This window comes from Mytilus californianus, unplaced genomic scaffold (assembly GCF_021869535.1).
Source record: "Mytilus californianus isolate M0D057914Y unplaced genomic scaffold, xbMytCali1.0.p SCAF_18, whole genome shotgun sequence".
Classification (NCBI taxonomy): Eukaryota; Metazoa; Mollusca; class Bivalvia; order Mytilida; family Mytilidae; genus Mytilus; species Mytilus californianus.
Window position 1 is genome coordinate 2,751,979 of NW_026262666.1, and position 24,151 is coordinate 2,776,129.

Consider the following 24,151-nt stretch of genomic DNA (forward strand, 5'->3'; position numbering starts at 1 on the left):
ACAATTTTACCCCATGTCAGATTTGCTCTAAATGCTTTGGTTTCAGAGATATAAGCCAAAATCTACATTTTACCCCTATGTTCTATTTTTAGCCATGGTGGCCATCTTGGTTGGTTGGCCGGGTCACCGGACACATTTTTTAAACTAGATACCCCAATGATGATTGTGGCCAAGTTTGGTCAAATTTGGCCCAGTAGTTTCAGAGAAGATTTTTGTAAAAGTTTACGGACGACGGACGCAGGACGACGGACAACAAGTGATGAGAAAAGCTCTCTTGACCTTTCAGGTCAGGTGAGCTAACAAAAGAAAATGGGGTCCATGACGTGTGGTCATGCACACTGTACAAAATTATATATGACAACAGTCAGATTTCTCTTGTCAAAAGAGATTTATATGTATATTGCAATAAATTATTCAGAAAGAGGTACATTCAGTTTAAATTATATTTCTGATTCTGTGGGCACTAAAGAGTTTTATCAAAATTCTCCAAACCTGCTGCTCTTGTATATTTTATAAATAAAATTTCCTGAATATACCTATCCTATTTGCGGATATATTCTTATATCCGATATTCGATTAAAATTAACATTAAACATATAAGGAAGGGTTTGGTGTTATGAAATAATATAATAGCCGATATTTTCATTTATCCAATATTTGATTAGGTGGAGTCTACTGTACAAAATAAGGACTATCTAACTCTTATTCCTTCAAAAATATAAAGTTTTGTACAACTTATTTGATGGTTCATCCTGGAATTTCATCTTTGTTTTTCTTTACACCATTCTTTGCTAGTGTGACAACAGGACTGGTAAAAATGTATTTTTAATGACAAGATTTACATGAATAATTTATCAGCACTGCTATCTAGAGTCAGTATGTTATAAGTAATGTTTAATGATTCTGGAGTCTCACACATCATGAAGCTGTGGCCTCTAATTCTGTTGCTGGAGTATCAGGCTCTTCATCATTGTAGATATTCTCAGCCTGAAAAAAAGCAAATATTTAATGACGAGTTAAAATTGAAAAAAAAAAACAATACAAAGATAGTTCTAAACTAAATGTGTAGATATGAAACCAGAATGACAAGCACTCAATCTAAGTCGCCATCATCAAAATCTGCAGGCACGAGGAAACAAATATTAGGACACTTATTTATTTAGAATGATTATGTGGTAAAGGCATCAAATTTACAACTCACAAGACAAACAATGAGAGTTATTAAATGATATATTCACACTGGTAATTATCTTTTCACTTCAATGACACATTTCTGGATTATTCTTAATTGAGTTCACTCAAAATATAAATTTAGCATAAAGTTATAGTACCCATATAATTGTGAACAACCTGTTTTTGGAATAACATTACGTGAATATTTCAGGACAATTCTGTCACTTGTTATATCTAAAAGATCTTTAAAAAGTGAAGTTTCTGATCTCTGTCAGAAAGTCTGTTAAATTTGTTCTCCCCCTTTTCCCCAATTACAGGAGAGTGAAAAGAGCATGAAACGTTGTACAGACATTTGAAGAATGTAAATCTTTTGCAAACTTTGAGTTTTCTATGTTGTGTTTTGTATACTGTAAATTCAGAAATTATTGCGTGCATTTATTATTGCGATTTTGGAATAATTATCACAAATGCGAGATTAATTATTGCGATTTTCGGAAAAGCTTAATACATTATATGTCTCAGATATGAGAATGCGAGTTCTTATTATTGCGATACTCGCCCAGTCGCATTAATAAAATTTAATCATTGTACTTGATTTATTTTCTCTTTATGGGCCCTGTAATTTGGAAATAAAATTATTCTATTCCATTCTTTTCTGTATACTATTTTTGGTCTATTGTCTTTTTTTCTTTTTTAGCCATGGTGTTGTCAGTTTATTTTTGACTTGTGAGTTTGAATGTATCTTTCGCCTCTCTTTTATTATCCCAATGGTATCTTCTGCCTGTATTTTACCTTTCTGTTCATATCATTATACTATAGGGTTATTGCATGAATATTGGGGAATATTGTCCTGAGTAGAATTTTATATTGCACGAGCTTGGGAGTGCAATTTATGTTCTACGAGGGACAAAATTCTCTAATATTCATGCAATAACCCTTTTATTGTACAGCAATATAATATTTGAAAGTAAAAATTGGTTTAAACTAAGATTTTGTCGTTGATGACATCATAAATTTTGAAGATTTATTGCACTAGTGCAATATTAGAATTTATTGCACGCTAACTTTTGGTTACTTTCTGTGGGAAATATTATATTGCTATGCAATAAAATGATTTTCCAGACTTACCATTTGCCAGACCTGCATAATGTTATCTTCTGATACAGAACATATTACCCAGGGTTCATTTGGGTTCCAAGAGAAGTCTGAGATCTTTGCTGTATGTCCTCCGTGTATAAACTAAAATAAGCATGCCATAAAATATTATTATGTCACTATTCTTGCAAACAAAAAAAACTAGCTTTCCAGTGAATCCCAAACTCTGTCTGACTGACAAAATTTCAGACAAAAATTCATTCAGTCATACAGAAAATTTTAGATTTTTAAGTTGAAAATATAGTAAAAAAGGTCAAATTTCTTTTTCGGTCAGACAAACTCTAAAACAGTTTGGCTCAGACTGGCATTCAGTAGTCTTAGATCTGTACTTTGAATTTTATGTAACTGTCATACAAGTGAGAGGTTTAGCTAGCTATAAAGCCAGTTTTAATCCACCATTTTCTGTATAAGAAAATGCCTGTACCAAGTCAGGAATATGATAATTTCCTGTCGATATGCACATCTAAATAGTATGTCCTTATTATCTACAAAGTTTCATGAAATTCTGCTGTGTGGTTTCAGAGGAGTTGCGATGACAAGAACAGGACTGACGGACAGACAAGACGGATGGGCCAAAACATTATACCCTCCGCAACTTCGTTGCATGGGGTATAATTATATTACTTATTGTATCTTTGAAAAATATCCAATAAAGAAAACTTACCAATGACCATTCAACTGTGAAAGTGAATGATTGATTTTTTGTGTTTAACATAACTTTCAGCACTGTTGGCTATAATGTAGAGGCCAGTTTTTATGGGTCATGAAAGCCGGAGAAAACCACCAAATGCAAGTGGAGGTTGGTGTAATAAATTAAGAAAGTAAACTTACCAATAATTCTGGTGGTCCATCTTCAGCATCCTCTGCTGACTGCTCTTCTCCTATTTTACTGTTAATATAAATTAATGTGTTCCGTTAAAACTATACATAGTCAATTTTTAAACAATCGTGTTATCTTAAACAAAATGCTTACAAATGTATAAATGATTTCCATGATAGAAGACTATATGTCAATTCCATAGGATAGATGATAGACTCTCATTTCTAATTTTTTTGTTAATTTCACACATTCACAATGGTGAGGTGGGAATGAGAGCTGTTTCTTGATATGCTTACGGTCAAGGTCATCCAATTACTTTTGTCTTCACTAATATACCATGGATAACTTTTGTTGTTCATCATTTTTTCATTTATTTAGTTTTAATCAAGTTCTATCGTTAAGGAAATATTAAGCTTCTCAATGATCAAAATTAGTGTTTGACAAACTGCTATATATCCAATGAAATTTTTCCGATAAAGTGTGTGGTTCAATTTTTTTGAATTTTTTTTATTTTTGTCAAAGGGTCATAGTAAATACTTTGTCAAAATTTTATGAAAATTAAACGAGCCAAATTAATTTTAGTCAAGGTGTTTGGTACCACCTTGAGAAATAATAACTACTGATATCAAAAACATTTAGCTAAACAAGATTTTAAAGTATTTTAAGGATAACACAAATAATGCATAAATAATTTTGCTCTTTCCATTAGCTCTTCATTGTCAATGTATATAAATGTCCATCCTATGGAATTAGCAAATAGATTCTTTAAGTAAACCGGTTCAGGATACAATGTAATTTTAGAACAAGAATACATGTGTTGTCGTGCTAAGCATACCCCATTCATAGTTGAAAGTATCTGAAAACAGGAAGCAGGTGTCCAACAGTTCCTGAAGGCACACACACGTTCCAACTCATTACTGTTAGGCTGCTTTTAAAATCATTCTATTCAGTATTACTTGAGAAAAACATGACTAAAATTGTTAGTTCATTCATCATAATGAATAAACTGCTTCGCTGAGCGCAGCTGGATACGCCCGCAAAGGTCTAACCCTGAACAGTTGGGGCAAAAATGGACACAATATTCAAGCTTGATACAGGTCTGAATTTGGATTGTAATTAAATATTTGACATACATCTATTATAGGTTTCTGAATTAATGTAGTCAAAGAACTTGAAGTTGGTTATATGAATTGAATTTATATTCAATTAAAGATTTCTTGCTGTTGTGCAATACACTGTGCTGTTGCCCAATACTTAGTAAATCTGTTGTCAGACTAAAAACAAAAAAAATTATAAAATTCTAAAGGGAGCTTACATCAATAGATATAAACAGTTCACCAAAGTTTCATACGAATTGCTGAAAGCATTTTTGAGTTTTTGTCTGAAAACTGGAAAATCCCCCCTTTTTTAATGAATAAACCCCATAATTCGGAAATGTAAAATCTAAAAATTATAAAATTCTAAAGGGAGCTTACATCAATAGATATCAACAATTCATCAAAGTTTCATGAGAACTGCTGAAAGCATTTTTGAGTTATTGTCCGAAAACTGGAAAATCCCCCTTTTTTTCATGAATAAAACCCCATAACTCGGAAACGTAAAATCTAAAATTTATAAAAATCCTAAGGGAGCTCATGTCAATAGATATAAACAATTAACCAAAATTTCTTGCAAGTTGGTGAAAGCATTCTTGAGTTATAGTCCGAAAACTGGAAAATCCCCCTTTTTTTAATGAATAAAACCCCATAACTCGGAAACGTAATATCTAAAATTTATAAAAAACGAAAGGGAGCTCATGTCAATAGATATAAACAATTAACCAAAATTTCTTGCAAGTTGGTGAAAGCATTCTTGAGTTAATGTCCGAAAACTGGAAAATCCCCCTTTTTTTAATGAATAAAACCCCATAACTCGGAAACGTAATATCTAAAATTTATAAAAAACGAAAGGGAGCTCACGTCAATAGATATAAACAATTCACCAAAGTTTTAAGCAAATTGGTTAAAGCATTTTTGAGTTAATGTCCGACATGTTGACGACGGACGGACGGACAGACGGACGTACAACGGTATACCATAATACGTCCCGTAAACGGGCGTATAAAAATTCAAAATTTCAGCAAAACAGGAACATCTGTGTCCGACCGATCTGAAAAGTGTTCATGGGTCACAACTCGTCACTATCAAGCACCTGACCAAATATAAAGTCAATCTGTTTTGTAGTTCCGGAGAAAAGTGTGACCGAAATATTTCTTAGACGAACGGACTGACAGACAGGGAAATGCAATATGGCCCCAACTATAAGGGTCAAGAGCTACAACAAATAAGTAAAAATACCACAAACCTAAGATCCCATACATGGAGTCTTCTATCTGTTCCACTGGAGGCTAGAATTGTCTCATTATGTGGGGACCATTGAACCTGTTATTAAATACAATATTTTTATTCATGAGTAAACAGGTTTAAGTCAAATGCAGCTAAATCCTTACATCTATTTTTTATCAAATCTTATTCGGACTTTTATTTTTTTTAAACATCCAGTGCGATAACTCAGGTTCTCCCTTCATGTGCCTCTCTTAATATCGATAAAAGTTACTTACAGTTCTTATGTAATCATGTGAAATATAAGTTGAACATAAAGTCTCACTCGTACATTTTTGTCGAGTTTCAAGTTTGATTGATTAATTGATTGATTGGTGATTGCTTTACGCTGCATCAAGTTTCAAGTTTGAGGTTTTAATGCAGTTACATTTACCTGGACATAAAATTATCCAAAACTTCAATTATTTCATGGAAATAACTTTTTTTTAAATTTGGAATATTTAAGGTTAGAGGGTGAGTGGTATTAATCGTCCAACATGATCTTTCAACAATTTTTAAGGACAAATACATGTTGAAGTGATTTGACAATAGAAGACGTTCGTTTCACTGTACAAAATTGTTGAAAAATAATTTCTTAATCATGTTATGACAGTATAATGATAGACTACCCAATTTTCCAGGCAATTAATTGATTTTGAATTCAAAGTTTTCTTGGCCAGGAATTCAGAATGTTGTCAGAATCATCTTCAAAGGTCAAGCAATAATACTTACCTGGAATATTTCATCTTTATGCGACTCAAATGAATGTAACTTCAACTTTAAATTCCGCAAATCCCACAATGCAACAGTCTACAAAACATAGATGGTTATCAGTCATTAACTTTTTGTAGAACTGTTATTATTATTTAATAATTCACTGATATTTCATTCTATATAGAAATATATGTCTAACTGTCTAGGAAAGAAATACAATCAAATTATTTCTTTTTAATAAACGAGATACAAAATTTTGCTTTTCAATATAGTAAAACACTTTATTCTCATTAAATAATTTTTATAAGTATTTTCTGATTTCAATTTTTATTTTCTCAATTTTAAAATCTGTTTTCAAATGGTATTCTAATGATTTTAAAGGCTTTGAAAACATTTGACCAATTTCCTTGTCTTCCCAGGATACATTTCTTTACCACATTGTCCTCTAAATATAAAATTCAGGTGATGTTGTATGATTGCCAATGAGACAAATCTCCAGGAGAAAAAACAATAGAACAAGGATATACAAAACCACTGCAGGTCACTGTACAGCTTCATATGATCAGTAATAAACTACTTCGCTGAACGCAGCTGGATACGCCCGCAGAGGTCCAACCCTGAACAGTTGGGGGCAAAAATGGACACAATATTCAAGCTTGATACAGGTCTGAATTTGGATTGTAATTAAATATTTGACATATTATAGGTTTCTGAATAAATGTAGTCAAAGAACTTGAAATTGGTTATATGAATTTAATTTATATTCAATTAAAGATTTCTTGCTGTTGTGCAATACACTGTGCTGTTGCGCAATACTTAGTAAATCTGTTGTCAGACTATAAACAAATGAAGTTCAATTAATTCTCAATGTCATATTAGAAATTTATGAAAATCAAAAAGGAGCTGACATCAATAGATATAAACAATTCACATAAGTTTCATGAGAATTGCTGACAGCATTTTTGAGTTATTGTCCGAAAACTGGAAAATCCCCCCTTTTTTAATGAATAAAACCCCATAACTCAGAAATGTAAAATGTAAAATTTATAAAATTCTAAAGGGAGCTTACTTAAATAGATATAAAAAATTCACCATAGTTTCATAAGAACTGCTGAAAGCATTTTTGAGTTATTGTCCGAAAACTGGAAAATCCCCCTTTTTTTCATGAATAAAACCCCATAACTCGGAAACGTAAAATCTAAAATTTATAAAAATCGAAAGGGAGCTCATGTCAATAGATATAAACAATTCACCACAATTTCTTGCAAGTTGGTGAAAGCATTCTTGAGTTATTGTCCGAAAACTGAAAAATCCCCCTTTTTTTAATGAATAAAACCCCAGAACTCAGAAACGTAAAATTTAAACTTTATAAAAAACGAAAGGGAGCTCACGTCAATAGATATAAACAATTTACCAAAGTTTATACAAGTTGGTTAAAGCATTTTTGAGTTAATGTCCTACATGTTGACGACGGACGGACAGAGGTATACCATAATACGTCCCGTAAACGGGCGTATAAAAAGCATATTTAACTTACTTTATCTGCAGAACCTGTGGCAAGGATATATTCACTATAAGGATTAAATGACAAGCAGTTGACTTCAGCTGTGTGGGCATCCACTGTGTGACTGGGTTTAGATGTGCTTTTAGATCTGGTATCCCAACTGAAAAGAATCATATAAATATATAAAAGTAAAAATTATATTACAGCATGGCATATAATTGGTCAAGCCTTGAATATCTATTATGGTTTTCAACATTGATCCATTAATTATAGCAAAAAACAAGTCCTTCGTCAAGATACAACCCCCACATAATATAGGTGTAATATTGCAAAAAATTATAGTTTTGAATAAAACAGGGCATAACTAATTGACTGAAATGTATATTATAACAATTTTATAGTCAATTTTATATCGACTATCAGAACAAAACTACACACGTCCTTCGAAAAAATGTGGTGGTTTGAACAATCTGAAAAATCCAGAAAATCATGAACAGGCTACCGTAAATTGGAAATTTTTTGCAATGTTTTTATTATTGCAAATATTGCGACAAGACAAATTGCGCTATGCAAAAATGGAAACTCGCATTTTCAATTTTGGTAGCCTTTTTTGTATGCAACAATTCCTGAAATCACCATTATTAATTTCACATTGTTCAACAATTGATATAATAAAGGAACTCAAAAACTTATCAATTCACAGTCTTCTAGTTCAAAGATGTGGAACAGTAGAAAAGGACTTTCAATATTCCCATTCAACCAAAACATCTAAAGGATATACAACCATTTGATGATCTACAACCCCATGTCCACATTTAAAGCTTTCTTTCCTTCCTTTCTACATTCATTTTAATGGTTATATATTACTGATATATATTAAAACTTACATCAGCAATTTTTGATCATCTGCTACTGAACCAAAAAGACTTTCATGTAATAAGTGCCAAGCTACATCCTATAAAGATAAAATATAATTTATTACTCCACAACATGCTATGAAATGTTTATACTAAAAATTACCAATTTCTCAAACACAATCTTTAAGCATCTACGATAATGCAGTTTTCATAATAAAAGTCTGAGCTTCTGCTTTCAGCAGATATTTAATGTTTCTCGTTTTCTATGCACTTTAACATGTTAAAACTTGGTTGATCAATGTAATCCAGAAATATCAGGTAGACTCAAAACTTCTGATGTCAAATATATGCAAAGGAGCTGTTTCAGTGTCTTGTCCTAGATGTATGTGTAAAATAGATAAAAGAGTGTAACACTATATGATGAAAGTCTAACAGAGGCAAGAAATAACAATTTTTGCAAAGAAACCTAAAATCCCTTAATTCAAAACAAGTTGCTTGTGAGGATGCCTGTCAATTACTATGCAAGACAATGTTTTTTTTTGTCATTGTTTCGTATAAATAAGTAGTTTCTATGTGCATATACTAGATAACTGAAGGATATGAGTTGGATCAAGTCTTGACAAAAATGGTATTTGCCCCTTAGTTCACTAATCACCCTGTATTCAGCAGTAAAAGCAAAAACCAGTCAGTTGGGATCAGATATAGTGTGTTCAGTTAGGGTGATATGTTTTCCTGCAGATAACCTTGTTAACTAGCTATTCAAATTCTTGCTCAGGTTGTGGGTCTTAAACAAAGCGGGATTCATAATAATATCACATGTTCTGGTCCTGAATATGCATGATATAGTTACCATTTAACATTAAACAGCGACTAATCCATTTATATATTTTAGATATATTTTTATATTCTATAAACATACTTCTTTGTATCTATTCTAACATATTTATTAGTTACTTACTTCAACCACTGAAGTGTGTCCTGTAAAAATTGTCTGTGCATCAACTAATTTTGTATCTCGAGGTGTGGCATTAATGTCCCATAAACAAATTGTCTGAAATGTATAAACAGGTAGAAGATATAACACTTATCATAACAAGAATATTTACCAAACATTTAGACAGACCTTTGTTGTTGGCAATCATAATTTGTTGTCAGTTTGGTTGGTCAGCCAATTACAATATAAAAATAAAGAGATGTGGTATGATTGCCAATGAGACAACTACCCATCAAAGACCAAATGAAAAGTCCTTTTTTTCATGTTTTTACCTGACACTCTCTATTCACTTATACAATCTCACTTTTCTAAATTTATCTTCATCAAACCTTAACATTTGATTGCCAGGGATGTAAAAATACATAGCCATATTAGGAGGTATATGACCAAAGCAGACCTACAAAGAATAGCAAAAATGTATTTGTCAACTTTGCCCGAGGGAGTTGGAACCTTGTGTTTTTATTTTTTTAAATATCTTATCATTATTAATGTAGGAAACTGGAGTGGTTAGGTACTCTCATATTTTTAAAACTTGTGACACTTTTATCTTAGAGATAATTTCTATGCTTCATGCTGGAAGTTTCACTGTGACTTTGAGAAGAAGAATAGTAATTTAAATGCTGGCCCTTTAGACTTGGTTTTGTCAAGTGTGTGTAATAATTTTGGGTTATGAATTTATACACCACATTCTTCCATTTCCATTGCCAAGAAATTGACAAACTGCAATACACCTTAAATATCTCCATTTGTCTGCAATTACTGGAAATCACAAATGTTTCTGTAAAATTTTGATATCACAAAAGAAAATGTCTTAGACCATAATGCAAGAGTGAATGTTGTATGACGTCAATAGTTCCAAGTGTCACAAAATCTTGGGTAGAGTGTAGCAGATTCCCAAATAGCAAAAAGGTCTATATAGATCTAAATTCCCATTGTCCATAATGCCATTTGATCTGCATGATTGTTCTCATTAAAACACAAAAATAAATACTTAAAAGAGTACACTTTTTATATACCAATTATAGTATATGTGGAAATCTTGCTTTTATAGAATTCATGTAACTAGATATAGACGATATCTATATAAAGCGGACATTTTTATATTGTTTTTTTTTCTTAAAATTATATAAACTTACATGGTCATCTGATGCACTGAGTAAATGTCCATTTAAATTGGGGTTCCATGACAAACCATACCTATAATCATATAAATTACACAATTAATGAAGGTCAAATAAAAAATTTCAGATTTAAAATATTCAATGGACTGAAATAACTAAGATGAAATAACAGGAAACAAAGATATATTTCTGAGGCCTATGGGCTGTTCCCTTAAAAAATACATGGTAGTGAAAATGTCATCGAAATTCTAAAATTAGGGAGGGGGGGGGTTTGAACTTGCAGAACTGGTTGAATATCTATAACTTAGAACATTGTTAACTTATCACAAGTTTTTGGTGTACACTTTTAAATATTACCCATAATACATTAGATTCTGAAAGAGAGGGGAATGGTATCAAAGGGATGTTCAAACTCAAACGTCGAAACTAACTGACAATGTCATGGCAAAAAACGATAAAACAACGAATAGACAAATAAAACATCTTTTTTTCCTCATTAAGTTGGAAAACTGATTATACAAAAAAACTTTTAGTCCATTTCGCTGAACTAGTATACATCATTGATTAGGGACCAGCTGAAGCCGGCCTCCGTGATGCAGGATTTTTTTTTTGCAGACCAATTGGTGGCCTTGGGTTGTTTTCTGCACTGGTTGGGTTGTCGTCTCTTTGACACATTTCTCGTTTCATTCTCAATTCTATGATGAACACTTTCAGCAAAATGAAAGTGAACATTAGAGTCGTCTTACCCTTCTTTTTGGTGACCTTTTAATCTCAATTCAGGATTGCACTCTCCACTGGGATCTACAAAACAAAGTTAAAACATAGCTTATTAAACTATATTATCAATAAACTGCTTGACATGGCCATCAATAGGATTTAAATAATGTCCACCTCATGGCAATATGTGTGTATTCAGAGAAGAGGTGGAAATATAGCTAACAATCCAGTGACAATGGGTTTTCTATTGCATTTGCACAGTCTTTACCCCGAAAAAATCATCCAGGTCCTTTTTAAATATATGTATAAAACTATCTTTGTCAATGTTATTCCTATCACAAAATATTAAAACTCCAAAAAATGTCCCCCTTTTCAAGAGACCATTGATTATACGTTTTCCCTTCTTTCTTCACGAAAGTTTTTGAATGAACTTGACTTTTTTCCTTAATACCAAGACATCAATGAATTGTATCTTCTTGCAATTATAACAAAATTTCCTATGGGCTTGAAAGGTAAAAACCTAATTTTTTTCTTTAATCAACAAAATTAATACATATGAATTTACTGAATGAATTGGACAGCATTGTCAAATATCTAGAAACTGCTGGAACATGTTTCTTTGGCTACAAGTACATTACAAACCTGGTTTTGATGGATGCTTTGTGTAGTCAAAAACCAAGACATCGCTGGACGGCGTCTTTGTGGCTATAATACAAGGATTCTGTGGCATATATCTGGCTCTGTTCACCTCACCTTCATGGTTTATTTTTATTTCTATTTCTATTTTACCACTTACAGAACCAAATCCACCAAATTCTGAAAAAATATAATAAACATTTTAATGTCCGACATTAGATAATTCTGTATACACTATTGCAATGCAATTGATGTATTTGGCTTTTGAATTCGAAGCACAGTAACATGTCTCAATTAAAACCTCAAACAAGAAAGCAGACATTGCCATGCTAATAACCCCCCACTCGTAATTCAAGGAATCAATAAACAGGAAGTAGGTGTGTGACAGGTAAGAAAGGCTGCAATCAACTCATCAATACTAAGTTGAAACCAAATTTGAAGTCATTCTGTCCAAAAGTACTTGAGAAAATTGTGGTGGAAATATTTGTTGGACGAATGGATAACGTGAATGCAATATAACATCATTTGAGTAGGGATATAGTAATAAAAAGATGAAAATCTGTCAATATTTTAAAACACCTATCACTCTGAAATATCAAGAGTATATTCTATACTAATTCAGGGGTATACACATTTCACTATTGTTACCCTTGTTCACCCGAGATCATCCTGTTTCTCAGTGATTCACCCACAACAGCCAGATTATTTTCTTCTACGTTAATCACATTGTGTGTACTTTACTTATCTTTCACAATACCCAAGCGGCTCTGTAGTATTCACCAACCAATCACTTGCCACTCCATGTCATGCAACCAATCATCAATCACTATTTATACAAGTATAACATGTTTTTGCAATAACTAAATCAACAGTGACTTATAGTTGCTTATATCCACATCCATATTATTTGGACTCGTGAATAGCTGTACTCATCAGAGATCATACCACATCTCCTTATTTTATGAAGCTTTATCATGCATATTGTGCGTGTATAAATTTTCAATTGCTTCCAGACCAAGCAGTGCTCATACAAAATGCAAGACCCAAATCCAATACTGCAATAACAGTCTACTGTTCTCTTAAAATAGTTACCTCCCTTTTCACTGTCATAATGTGATGCATCAAACTGTGCGTTGTCGTTGGGTAGCTGTACACTGGCTATGAGTAAGTGATTCTGTTCGTCTGAGCTGTAAAAGTAAAGGCCAAGGTACCGCCACATTTTTTTTAACTTAAAAGGTCTTGTTAAATTTGAAGAAAAATGCCAAAAATTAATTCAAAACACTTGAAAAACATGAAATTGATTAAATTAATTAATCTTAAAAGATTAGGCAGGGTAAAAAGATTAAACTAAACTGAACAGGAATGAACAGAAAAGCTGAACAAATAAATTAGGCAAAATTAAAACTATGATACCCTCTCCATAATGGATTTCTATATCTTTTTTATCCATTTTATTTTCATTCTTTTTTTAATGTGGATATTTTTTACCTTGTCCTTTAAGTGAAAGAAAAAGAGAAAAAGAAATCATTAATATTTGTTTTTCATTATAATCAATAAATTTCTAAGTGGTTTATAATCAAGTCCTAAAGACGAGTCAATAAACCACTCTATATAGGACAGCATGCATTCATTAATTATTATAGTGTTAATTAAATGTACCAGCACAAGTCTCATATGATTCCACCAGGGAGGGGTTTACCATAAACAGAAAATAAAATCTACACTAACAAATATCTGAAAAAGAGAAACAGGTATTAATGATAATCTGATCCCATTCTTTATTACAGAATTTCCAATTCAATATTTCACTGCCATCCTACAAACAATAAATTATTTGATGGGCACCAAATAATATTAGCCCCAGTATAAGTTATATGGTTTACTACTGACCCTCTGCTGATCCTTAGAGGGTTAGTAAAATCCATAGGGGGGTATAGCGAAATCATATAGCGAATTTATCGAAAACAGGATTTTCCCTGCTAAGTTTTGTATAAAAATAAACAATGAAATAAAATAACAATAATAGTAGATGTGACATCATGATACCACTATGAAAGCACCATCGAAAATGGTAGATGGCAAAATACACCACAAGAACAGAGAAAGTGCCAATTGTGCAAAGTTGCTATCAGTGACGAATACCACTATTCAATGGAATGCAACAGTTTACTGACAGATAGAAAACTACTAATTGACAGGAAATACTTATCGAACTGTAATGTTTTAATACTACCATGAATCAAATACAGCAATCAAACATTAGAAAATTGTGCCAATTTATTAGAATTATAAATGACAAACTGTTTTGTCAACTTATGTACAACGCACTGTAATGTAAAATAATATGTTTTTCTGCATACCTTTGTACAACTCAGGTGATACCAGAATAAAATGATATATACAAAGAACACTATCCATCCAAAAATGTGAAAATGCACAACTGAACATTTGCAATTTTACTCAACACTCAATAATATAGTAAACAGCTGCACGGAAACACAAGCTACATCGGTCTTTCATGTTTAAATTGTTGCATCAATAAAATTCTATATATGTATTGAAGACGGCATTAAAGAGAAGTCAGTAAAACTACCCTGCTTTAGTTTACCTTAAATGAGGTTATAAAATTGGGAATCATTTTGAAACAATTCAAGATTTTTACAGAATAACTTCTCTTCTGAAAATTCTTCTCGCCTGAACGCTTTAACACAAATTTATGTAAAAAATTATGTTCTCTATTTAAATGCAACATCAATGCACTACCAAATAAGTTCACACAAATGACATCATAATCATCACTCCATGCAAGTAGAATATTTTGAAAACCAATGATTTAAGTTGTTTAAAAATTGGTTATATGTTAACACGGCTGAAATACATTTATATTTTATAATTAAGAATTTTTTTTTTTTAACAAAAACGTCAAAATTATTATTGAATACTATGTTGTGACATAATCATCAATTTCAAAGACTCTAAGACGGTTTGCCTTTCTTGGACAATGCTCTTGACACCATTAAATATTTACGCCATTATACTTACGTGTGTGTTCCTAAAATTAATCTGTGAAGAGAATAATCTTTTCCTTCTGGTCTGAAAAAAAGAGGAAAAAATAAATTTTAATTTCCAAGGCTATAAAAATGTACTTATGCATGTATACAGGGTAAATCTATATGTAGATACAAATCAGCAGGATAAACAAACGAAATTCTTTATGGAAAGTCTGTAACTGTTGAAAATTGAGTTGCTATAAGAACCATACAAAACAGACCAAAATTCAACTTTTATTTCGTATTTATTACGTATGGATCAAAGTCTTAATACATGTACATGTATATGAGCACTTGCATAAGATCAATTTCTATCAGACACAGCTCAATTGTTAACTGATGTTCAAATCTGGTAAATTAATTTAAAAGAGACAAATCTAGGTAACAAACAATAAAATGCTCCGCAGGGCGCAGCTTGATACGACCGCAGAGGTCGAACCCTGAACAGTTGGGGGAAGTATGGACACAACATTCAAGCTTGATACAGCTTTGGATTTGGATTGTGATTAAATATTTGACACAGCATAGGTTTCTAACACAGATTGAATGTGGTCTCAGAACTTAAAAATTTTAAATTGGACATTCACCTATTATGGTCCAATATCCAAAATCTAAATACATGGTTAGATTCAGCATATCAAAGAACCCCAAGAATTCAATTTTTGATGAAATCAAACAAAGTTTAATTTTGGACCCTTTTGACCTCAATGTGGACAAAGTTGATAACGGGGCCCAAAAATCAAAAATCTAAATACATGGTTAGATTCAGCATATCAAAGAACCCCATATATTCAATTTTTGTTGAAATCAAACAAAGTTTAATTTTGGACCCCGATTTGGACCAACTTGAAAACTGGGCCCATAATCAAAAATCTAAATACATGTTTAGATTCAGCATATCAAAGAACCCTAAGAATTCAATTTTTGTTAAAATCAAACTAAGTTTAATTTTGGACCCTTTGGACCTTAATGTAGACCAATTTGAAAACGGAACCAAAAATTAAGAATCTAAATACACGGTTAGATTCGGCATATCAAAGAACCCCAATAATTCAATTTTTGATGAAATCAAACAAAGTTTAATTTTGGACCCTTTTGACCTCAATGCGGACAAAGTTGATAACGGGGCCCAAAAATCAAAAATCTAAATACATGGTTAGATTCAGCATATCAAAGAACCCCATATATTCAATTTTTGTTGAAATCAAACAAAGTTTAATTTTGGACCCCGATTTGGACCAACTTGAAAACTGGGCCCATAATCAAAAATCTAAATACATGTTTAGATTCAGCATATCAAAGAACCCTAAGAATTCAATTTTTGTTAAAATCAAACTAAGTTTAATTTTGGACCCTTTGGACCTTAATGTAGACCAATTTGAAAACGGAACCAAAATTTAAGAATCTAAATACACAGTTAGATTCGGCATATCAAAGAACCCCAATAATTCAATTTTTGATGAAATCAAACAAAGTTTAATTTTGGACCCTTTGGACCTCAATGTGGACCAATTTAAAAACGGGGCCCAAAATCCAAAAACTAAATACACGGTTAGATTCAGCATATTAAAGAACCCCATGAAATCAAGAATAAAACCCCATTGAAATTGGTCAAGAAATAAGCAATTTATAGGAAGTATCTTCTTTTACACAATCCTGTGCTATTAAATATTTCTTGCTATTGCGCAATACTGTACAATTGACAATTTCTTGCTATTGCGCAATATTGTGCTATTGGATATTTCTTGCTATTGCGCAATACTGTGCAATTGAAGATTTCTTGCTATTGCGCAATACTGTGCAATTGAAGATTTCTTGCTATTGTGCAATACTGTGCAATTGAAAATTTCTTGCTATTGCACAATACTTATTATATAATAATTTACACATCCTGTTTGGTGTGTATCTCCTACCATATCATTATTATTTGATTTTAAATATAAATCAGAAATAACCAACTTAAAATGGAAAATTTTAAAAGAAACAAATAAAATGCTCCGCAGGGCGCAGCTTGATACGACCGCAGAGGTCGAACCCTGAACAGTTGGGGCAAGTATGGACACAACATTCAAGCTTGATACAGCTTTGCATTTGGATTGTGATTAAATATTTGACACAGCATAGGTTTCTGACACAGAATGAATGTGGTCTAAGAACTTCAAAATTTTAAATTGGACATTCACCTATTATGGTCCAATATCCAAAATCTAAATACATGGTTAGATTCAGCATATCAAAGAACCCCAAGAATTCAATTTTTGATGAAATCAAACAAAGTTTAATTTTGGACCCTTTTGACCTCAATGTGGACAAAGTTGAAAACGCGGCCCAAAAATCAAAAATCTAAATACATGGTTAGATTCAGCATATCAAAGAACCCCATATATTCAATTTTTGTTGAAATCAAACAAAGTTTAATTTTGGACCCCGATTTGGACCAACTTGAAAACTGGGCCCATAATCAAAAATCTAAATACATGTTTAGATTCAGCATATCAAAGAACCCTAAGAATTCAATTTTTGTTAAAATCAAACTAATTTAATTTTGGACCCTTTGGACCTTAATGTAGACCAATTTGAAAACGGAACCAAAAATTAAGAATCTAAATACATGGTTAGATTCGGCATATCAAAGAACCCCAATAATTCAATTTTTGATGAAATCAAACAAAGTTTAATTTTGGACCCTTTGGACCTCAATTTGAACCAATTTAAAAACGGGGCCCAAAATCCAAAAACTAAATACACGGTTAGATTCAGCATATTAAAGAAACCCAAGAATTCAAGAATAAAACCCCATTGAAATTGGTCAAGAAATAAGCAATTTATACGAAGTATCTTCTTTTGCACAATACTGTGCAATTAAATATTTCTTGCTATTGCGCAATACTGTACAATTGACAATTTCTTGCTATTGCGCAATATTGTGCTATTGGATATTTCTTGCTATTGCGCAATACTGTGCAATTGAAGATTTCTTGCTATTGCGCAATACTGTGCAATTGAAGATTTCTTGCTATTGTGCAATACTGCGCAATTGAAAATTTCTTGCTATTGCACAATACTTATTATATAATAATTTACACATCCTGTTTGGTGTGTATCTCCTACCATATCATTATTATTTGCTTTTAAATATAAATCAGAAATAACCAACTTAAAATGGAAAATTTTAAAAGAAAAAAAAAATGAAAAAAAAAAAAATCCCCCCCCCACAAATATTTTGAACCCCCTTATGATTCATCACCCCCAAACTCAATCCCAGCCTTCCCTTTGTGGAATGGTACCTTGCAGTACAATTTCAGAGAGATCCATACACTTGAACACAAGTTATTGTCTGGAAACTAGAAAAATGTGTTTTTTGGCCCCTTTTTGGCCCCAAATTCCTAAACGTTTAGAGCAATTACCCCCAAACTCAAACCCAGCTTTCCCTTTGTGATATGGAACCTTGTAGTACAATTTCAAAAAGATCCATACACTTACACACAAGTTATTGTCCTGAAACTAGAAAAATGCTTGTTTTTTGCCCCTTTTTGGCCCCTAATTCCTAAAATATTGAGGCAATTACCCCCATCATCAATCCCAGCCTTCCCTTTGTGGTATGGTACCTCGCAGTACAATTTCAGAGAGATCCATACACTTGAACACAAGTTATTGTCTGGAAACTAGAAAAATGCTTATTTTTGGCCCCTTTTTGGCCCCCAATTCCTAAACGTTTCAGCAAATTACCCCCAAACTCAATTCCAGCTTTCCCTTTGTGACATGGAACCTTGTAGTACAATTTCAGAAAGATCCATACACTTACACACAAGTTATTGTTATGAAACTAGAAAAATGCTTGTTTTTTGCCCCTTTTTTGGCCCCTAATTCCTAAAATTTTGAGGCAATTACCCCCAAAATCAATCCCAGCATTCCTTTTGTGATATGGAACCTTGTGGTACAATGTCAGAGAGATCCATACACTAACACACAAGTTATGTCTGGAAGTTACAAAAATGCTTATTTTTGGCCCCTTTTTCCTTTACTGTTGGTACCATAACCCCCAAAAACAATCCCAACCTTCCTTTTGTGGTATTGAACCTTGTGGTAAAATTTCATAGAGATCCATCCACTTAAACTAAAGTTAGAGTGCGAAAACCAATGTGTCTTCGGACGACGGTGGACGACGCCAGACGAAGACGACGCCAACGTCATACCAATATACGACCACAAAATTTTTTTTGCGGTCGTATAAAAAGGAAATAAAAGAAAAAAAAGGAAAAAAAAATAAATCCCCCCCCCCAAAATTTTTTGAACCCCCATTATGATTCATCACCCCCAAACTGAATCCCAGCCTTCCCTTTGTGTTATGGTACCTTGCAGTACAATTTCAGAGAGATCCATACACTTGAACACAAGTTATTGTTTGGAAACTAGAAAAAAATGTGTTTTTTGGCCCCTTTTTGGCCCCAAATTCCTAAACGTTTAGGGCAATTACCCCCAAACTCAAACCCAGCTTTCCCTTTGTGATATGGAACCTTGTAGTACAATTTCAGAAAGATCCATACACTTACACACAAGTTATTGTCATGAAACTAGAAAAATGCTTGTTTTTTGCCCCTTTTTTGGCCCCTAATTCCTAAAATTTGGAGGCAATTACCCCCAAAATCAATCCCAGCATTCCTTTAGTGATATGGAACCTTGTGGTACAATGTCAGAGAGATCCATACACTAACACACAAGTTATGTCTGGAAGTTACAAAAATGCTTATTTTTGGCCCCTTTTTGGCCCCTAATTCCTTTACTGTTATTACCATAACCCCCAAAATCAATCCCAACCTTCCTTTTGTGGTATTGAACCTTGTGGTAAAATTTCATAAAGATCCATTCACTTAAACTAAAGTTAGAGTGCGAAAACCAATGTGTCTTAGGACGACGACGACGACGACGACGACGCCAACGTCATACCAATATACGACCACAAAAATTTTTTTGCGGTCGTATAAAAACTGAGGGAATTCACTTGCATGAACTCCAAAAGGAGGGAGAAAGTGTGCATCGACATATTTATAGTTCTATTAATAAGTTTGTGTGTTGGTGTTTAGTGCCACTTTCGGCTCCATTGGCCTAATCAGTTTTTAAAGACGGAGGAAGCTGGAGATCACAACAGAACCACATGCATCAGCAGAAAACCAAGCATTCATTATAAATTAAGATCAGAGTAATAAGAGCCTTGCAGAGAGCAGGGTTTTAAAACGTAACCTCTGAGTTAACAGGCTAATGATCATTGTATTATATCAAGATCAGAGTCAAATGTCCCTCACAGCAAGCAGGGTTCAAATTCGCTAACCTAGACTTAGCAGGTTGATGATCACTGTATATAGACTACCTAGGTCCCTAGAATATTATGAAAATCTTACCTTGTGACATCAGGTAACCATTGTGCTGTAAGACTGGGCCATTCTAAAGCATGTGTCATTACCAAATCGTACAAAAAAGGGGTGTTTTTCTTCCATATTTTATATTCTTCGTTGATAACTCTTTCTTCTACAGCATCATCAAAGCCTTCTAAAATATAAACAGTTTTGTTTGTAGACACTCAAAAAGAGGATCAAAACTGATAATTGTTTAAGTGATTGCCTATTACATCTAATGTCACAAATTGTAATTGTATTTGCATGTGATTATTTACTCTTAATTGTTTTATTTAGTTTTTAATCGAAATTTATGCTATCTCATTGATATATATATACCCTACTCCTCAGTCCTTTCATATTTTGGCAGGTTCAGCCCTGGATGCAAAATGTTCATTTTGTTCCCTGTTCATATATAAATTTCAGTTATCTATTTATTTGTATAGAGTCAAAGCACAGAATATGTCAAATAAATCATAATATGATTTTTAAAAAATCTATACTCAAATAAAATGTTTTAAATTAAAATGAAAATAACAAAAATATTAATTTTCATGCATTCAAAGTTCTATCAAGAATAAACAGTTGCACATATATATTCAAAAGACTTGGAACTAGTTGAAAATGATGGATTTTGAATCAGAGGAGATGCATGTTCCCACACATTTCCTATGTCACAATGCTTATATGTTATGTTATGCATATGTAGCAGGGCTCACACTACTCTAGAATCATAGGGAGAAGTGACTTCTCTTTTTGAATCTGAGAGGGAGAAGTGGTGAGATTTGAAAGAGAAGTGCTCATTTGCTCGCAGCGCTGCAATGTTTGGTTTTTACTATAATACAAAGAGCCATATGTATCTTATTTTTTTTATATTGTTCAATTTGTACCTTGGTATACAATTAAAGTAACAGTTCAAATTCAAAGTTGTTTAATTTTATCATATCTAGTTGCACAATCATATTAGTTCTCGTCAGAAAAAAACAATTAAATATCTGGCAATAATAAAAAAAGATTTTTTTTTATATCAAAAAGGAAAAGAAAGTTGTTATATCAATTAAAATTCAATTAAAAACTACTCTGTTATCATATTAATGAAATTAAGTATTTCTCATTAAAAAGATATTTAAATTTAACAGTTTTATTTAACACAGTTAAGCTTGGACATAATATAATTATACTAGTGTAATAGTCCCAGAGTTGAGCAACTTTAATTTATAAATTGAAACAATGGATATACATGGAAATATATACATTAATCAAGAAGATCTAACCAAACGTATGTTAATGCTTGTGGAATGCGTAATTTTTCCTTTTGGGATTAAATTATCTTCTGTCAGCTGTGCCATTCATGCGTCCGTGGTCATTATCGCAAGAATCCGGATTTCCGTCATAGCTGGTCCGTTTCCGATAAAATCCCGACTCTGATCCATAGTTGAACAATAATTTGCTTAAAAATTTACAAAAATAAACGATGTTTGACACGCTATTTGGAAGGGAATATGACGTTTTTAATGCAATATAAGGATAACCAATTTACTTCAGGCAAATTTCATCACATTCTAATAAAGTAACAAGCTTATTTTGCCAAAAGTTAGAATGATTTGATGTACGCTCTCAGTAACAAGTACCGGAAGTGATAAAAAAATTGTCTTTATGAAAATAACATGCAACCAACTTTAAAATCATTGCTTTAACCTCTTTCCTAAAGAAAATAAATCGTTTATGTCTTTAAATTTCTTTATTTTCAAATGAAAAATTGCTGTTTCATCGACTTGGTAAATGTTGAATATTGCCGATGACGAAAGCAACTGAAAGCAAGTATCGTTAACAACAGGGTGTCTAGATTTCGCTTTTGACGGTCGGGAAAAGCGAAGTGACGGACGGTAAAGCGACTTTGTCGCCCCAGTCGCCTGCTAGAGTGAGCCCTGTGTAGTAAGAACCAATTCTCTGACATCATTTACGCCAAGGTCAATTGGTGTAGATTCTTTCATAAAATAAAAGAAGAATGTGTCTGAGGACATGAATGTTCACCCTCAAGCTTGCTTATAATAACTTGTTAGACTGCAGAAACAAAAATATATGCAATTTTCCAAATTATAAAGGGGCATAACTCTAGAACAGTGACTCACTGCCCTAATTCAAACTCTGTATAAGTTTTGGTTCTTAGCATTGTAAATGAGTTTCATGATATTTGCATGAGGAAAGTTTAAGACGGAAACAAAAAAATTATTTCAAGTTATCAGACTACACGAAATTCGTCAAACCATCAGACAAATCCAGTGAATAATGGATCAGTCTGGTAAAATTTTGTTGAATTCCAGGCCGAATGGCCGCTGTTGTTTATCATCCAGTTTAGTTTTTTTTCATTATCGTATTTCAGGTAGAATACTACCTCCAATGTATTTTCAGAGGACAAGAAAAGATAACTCTAATATCCTTGATCTCCTTTGTTGACAAACGCCTTCAGAAAAGGAAAACATGTGTTGGTATGTTAACATATTTCTAAGCGTGATTCAAGTGTTTTTAAGGCTTTGAAACACTAATAAATACCAAATATTTAAACTGCTGGGAAGAATTATAATTTCCGTTTGTAATAATCCTAAATAAAATGTTCTTTCATTCAAAAGTCATGAAAATAGAATAAAAGACAACGTAAACAAACCAACAAGTGTTTTCCTATTAGAGTTATCTTTTCTTGTTTTTCATGACGTCATGACAAGATTTAATATGACCAAACATAATAGGCGGAGAATATATACAAAAGGAAATAATTAGATAATAGTGTCAAGGAAATGAATATTCAAACATAGATCGGTGCGTCATATCCTAGAAAAATATCTAACGAAACGAATTATATACATTGACAAGCTATGCACAGACAATAATCAATAAATTTTTGGGAAATAAGTGCGTCATGAACCTGGTTTGCAATTCCGAACATTTGAAATAGGAAAAATCCGTAGCTCTATGGTCCACAGATAGTCAAAAACTATCATAAGGACCTAAGAGTAAGAGCTACGGTTCCGTCGCTATGCTGAATGTATGCCATTGTGTAATACTAGTCACTGGACATTCATCATCCATCAGAAAATGTAAGGTAGGACCCGATAGCTATGGTTCCGCAACTTATACAAATTACTGTCGAGAGAACTTGATTTCGACAGGGACTTTGAGGTCACCTCCCATCTTTGATAAAATTTTGGAGACCGGTAATTTCCCCCTTTTTTGTTTCCTTGTGTCCACGGTAGTTGCAGTCTCAATTAATGACAGAAAAAAATAAACGACTACTGGAAAGCATAATAAAAATGGTTCAGTTAAGGCCTCTGACAGACAATCTTTACCACCGTCTTTTTCTGTCATTTTCTTTCTAAGTGTTGATCTTTCGGCACAAAGACTCATGCGCATCAATGGCGCCAAATTTTTAATAATTTACTGCGATTCATTTTATTGTAAAAAAAATAAAAATAGAAAGAATTTTGAAGTTTTTACTGATAACTATTACATTATGATAAGTATTTTTTTCTTTTTCATTTCAATATGATTATATAGATAGGTTATGTCGAAATCCAAGTAAATAACGACAATATCGAAATATATTAAATTGATGCGCAACAGATGATTATTTGAATTATTTTTATATTAATTTCCAAATTG

At 32.5% G+C, this 24,151-nt stretch overlaps 1 protein-coding gene across 1 annotated transcript; it reads right to left on the reverse strand.

Annotated features, from left to right (window-relative positions):
* Positions 1-809: 809 nt before the first annotated feature.
* LOC127726559 (histone-binding protein RBBP4) lies at positions 810-23,935 on the reverse strand. The gene is made up of 16 exons (XM_052233952.1): positions 23,839-23,935; positions 20,501-20,648; positions 15,094-15,144; positions 13,540-13,545; positions 13,144-13,238; positions 12,058-12,231; positions 11,445-11,499; positions 10,714-10,774; positions 9,542-9,634; positions 8,614-8,681; positions 7,760-7,886; positions 6,241-6,318; positions 5,492-5,568; positions 3,160-3,217; positions 2,302-2,412; positions 810-987 (listed from the first exon to the last, which is right to left on the reverse strand). Exons 1-16 carry the CDS (start codon positions 23,900-23,902, stop codon positions 919-921), a joined length of 1,335 nt encoding a protein of 444 aa, XP_052089912.1. The 5' UTR covers positions 23,903-23,935; the 3' UTR covers positions 810-918.
* Positions 23,936-24,151: the final 216 nt, after the last annotated feature.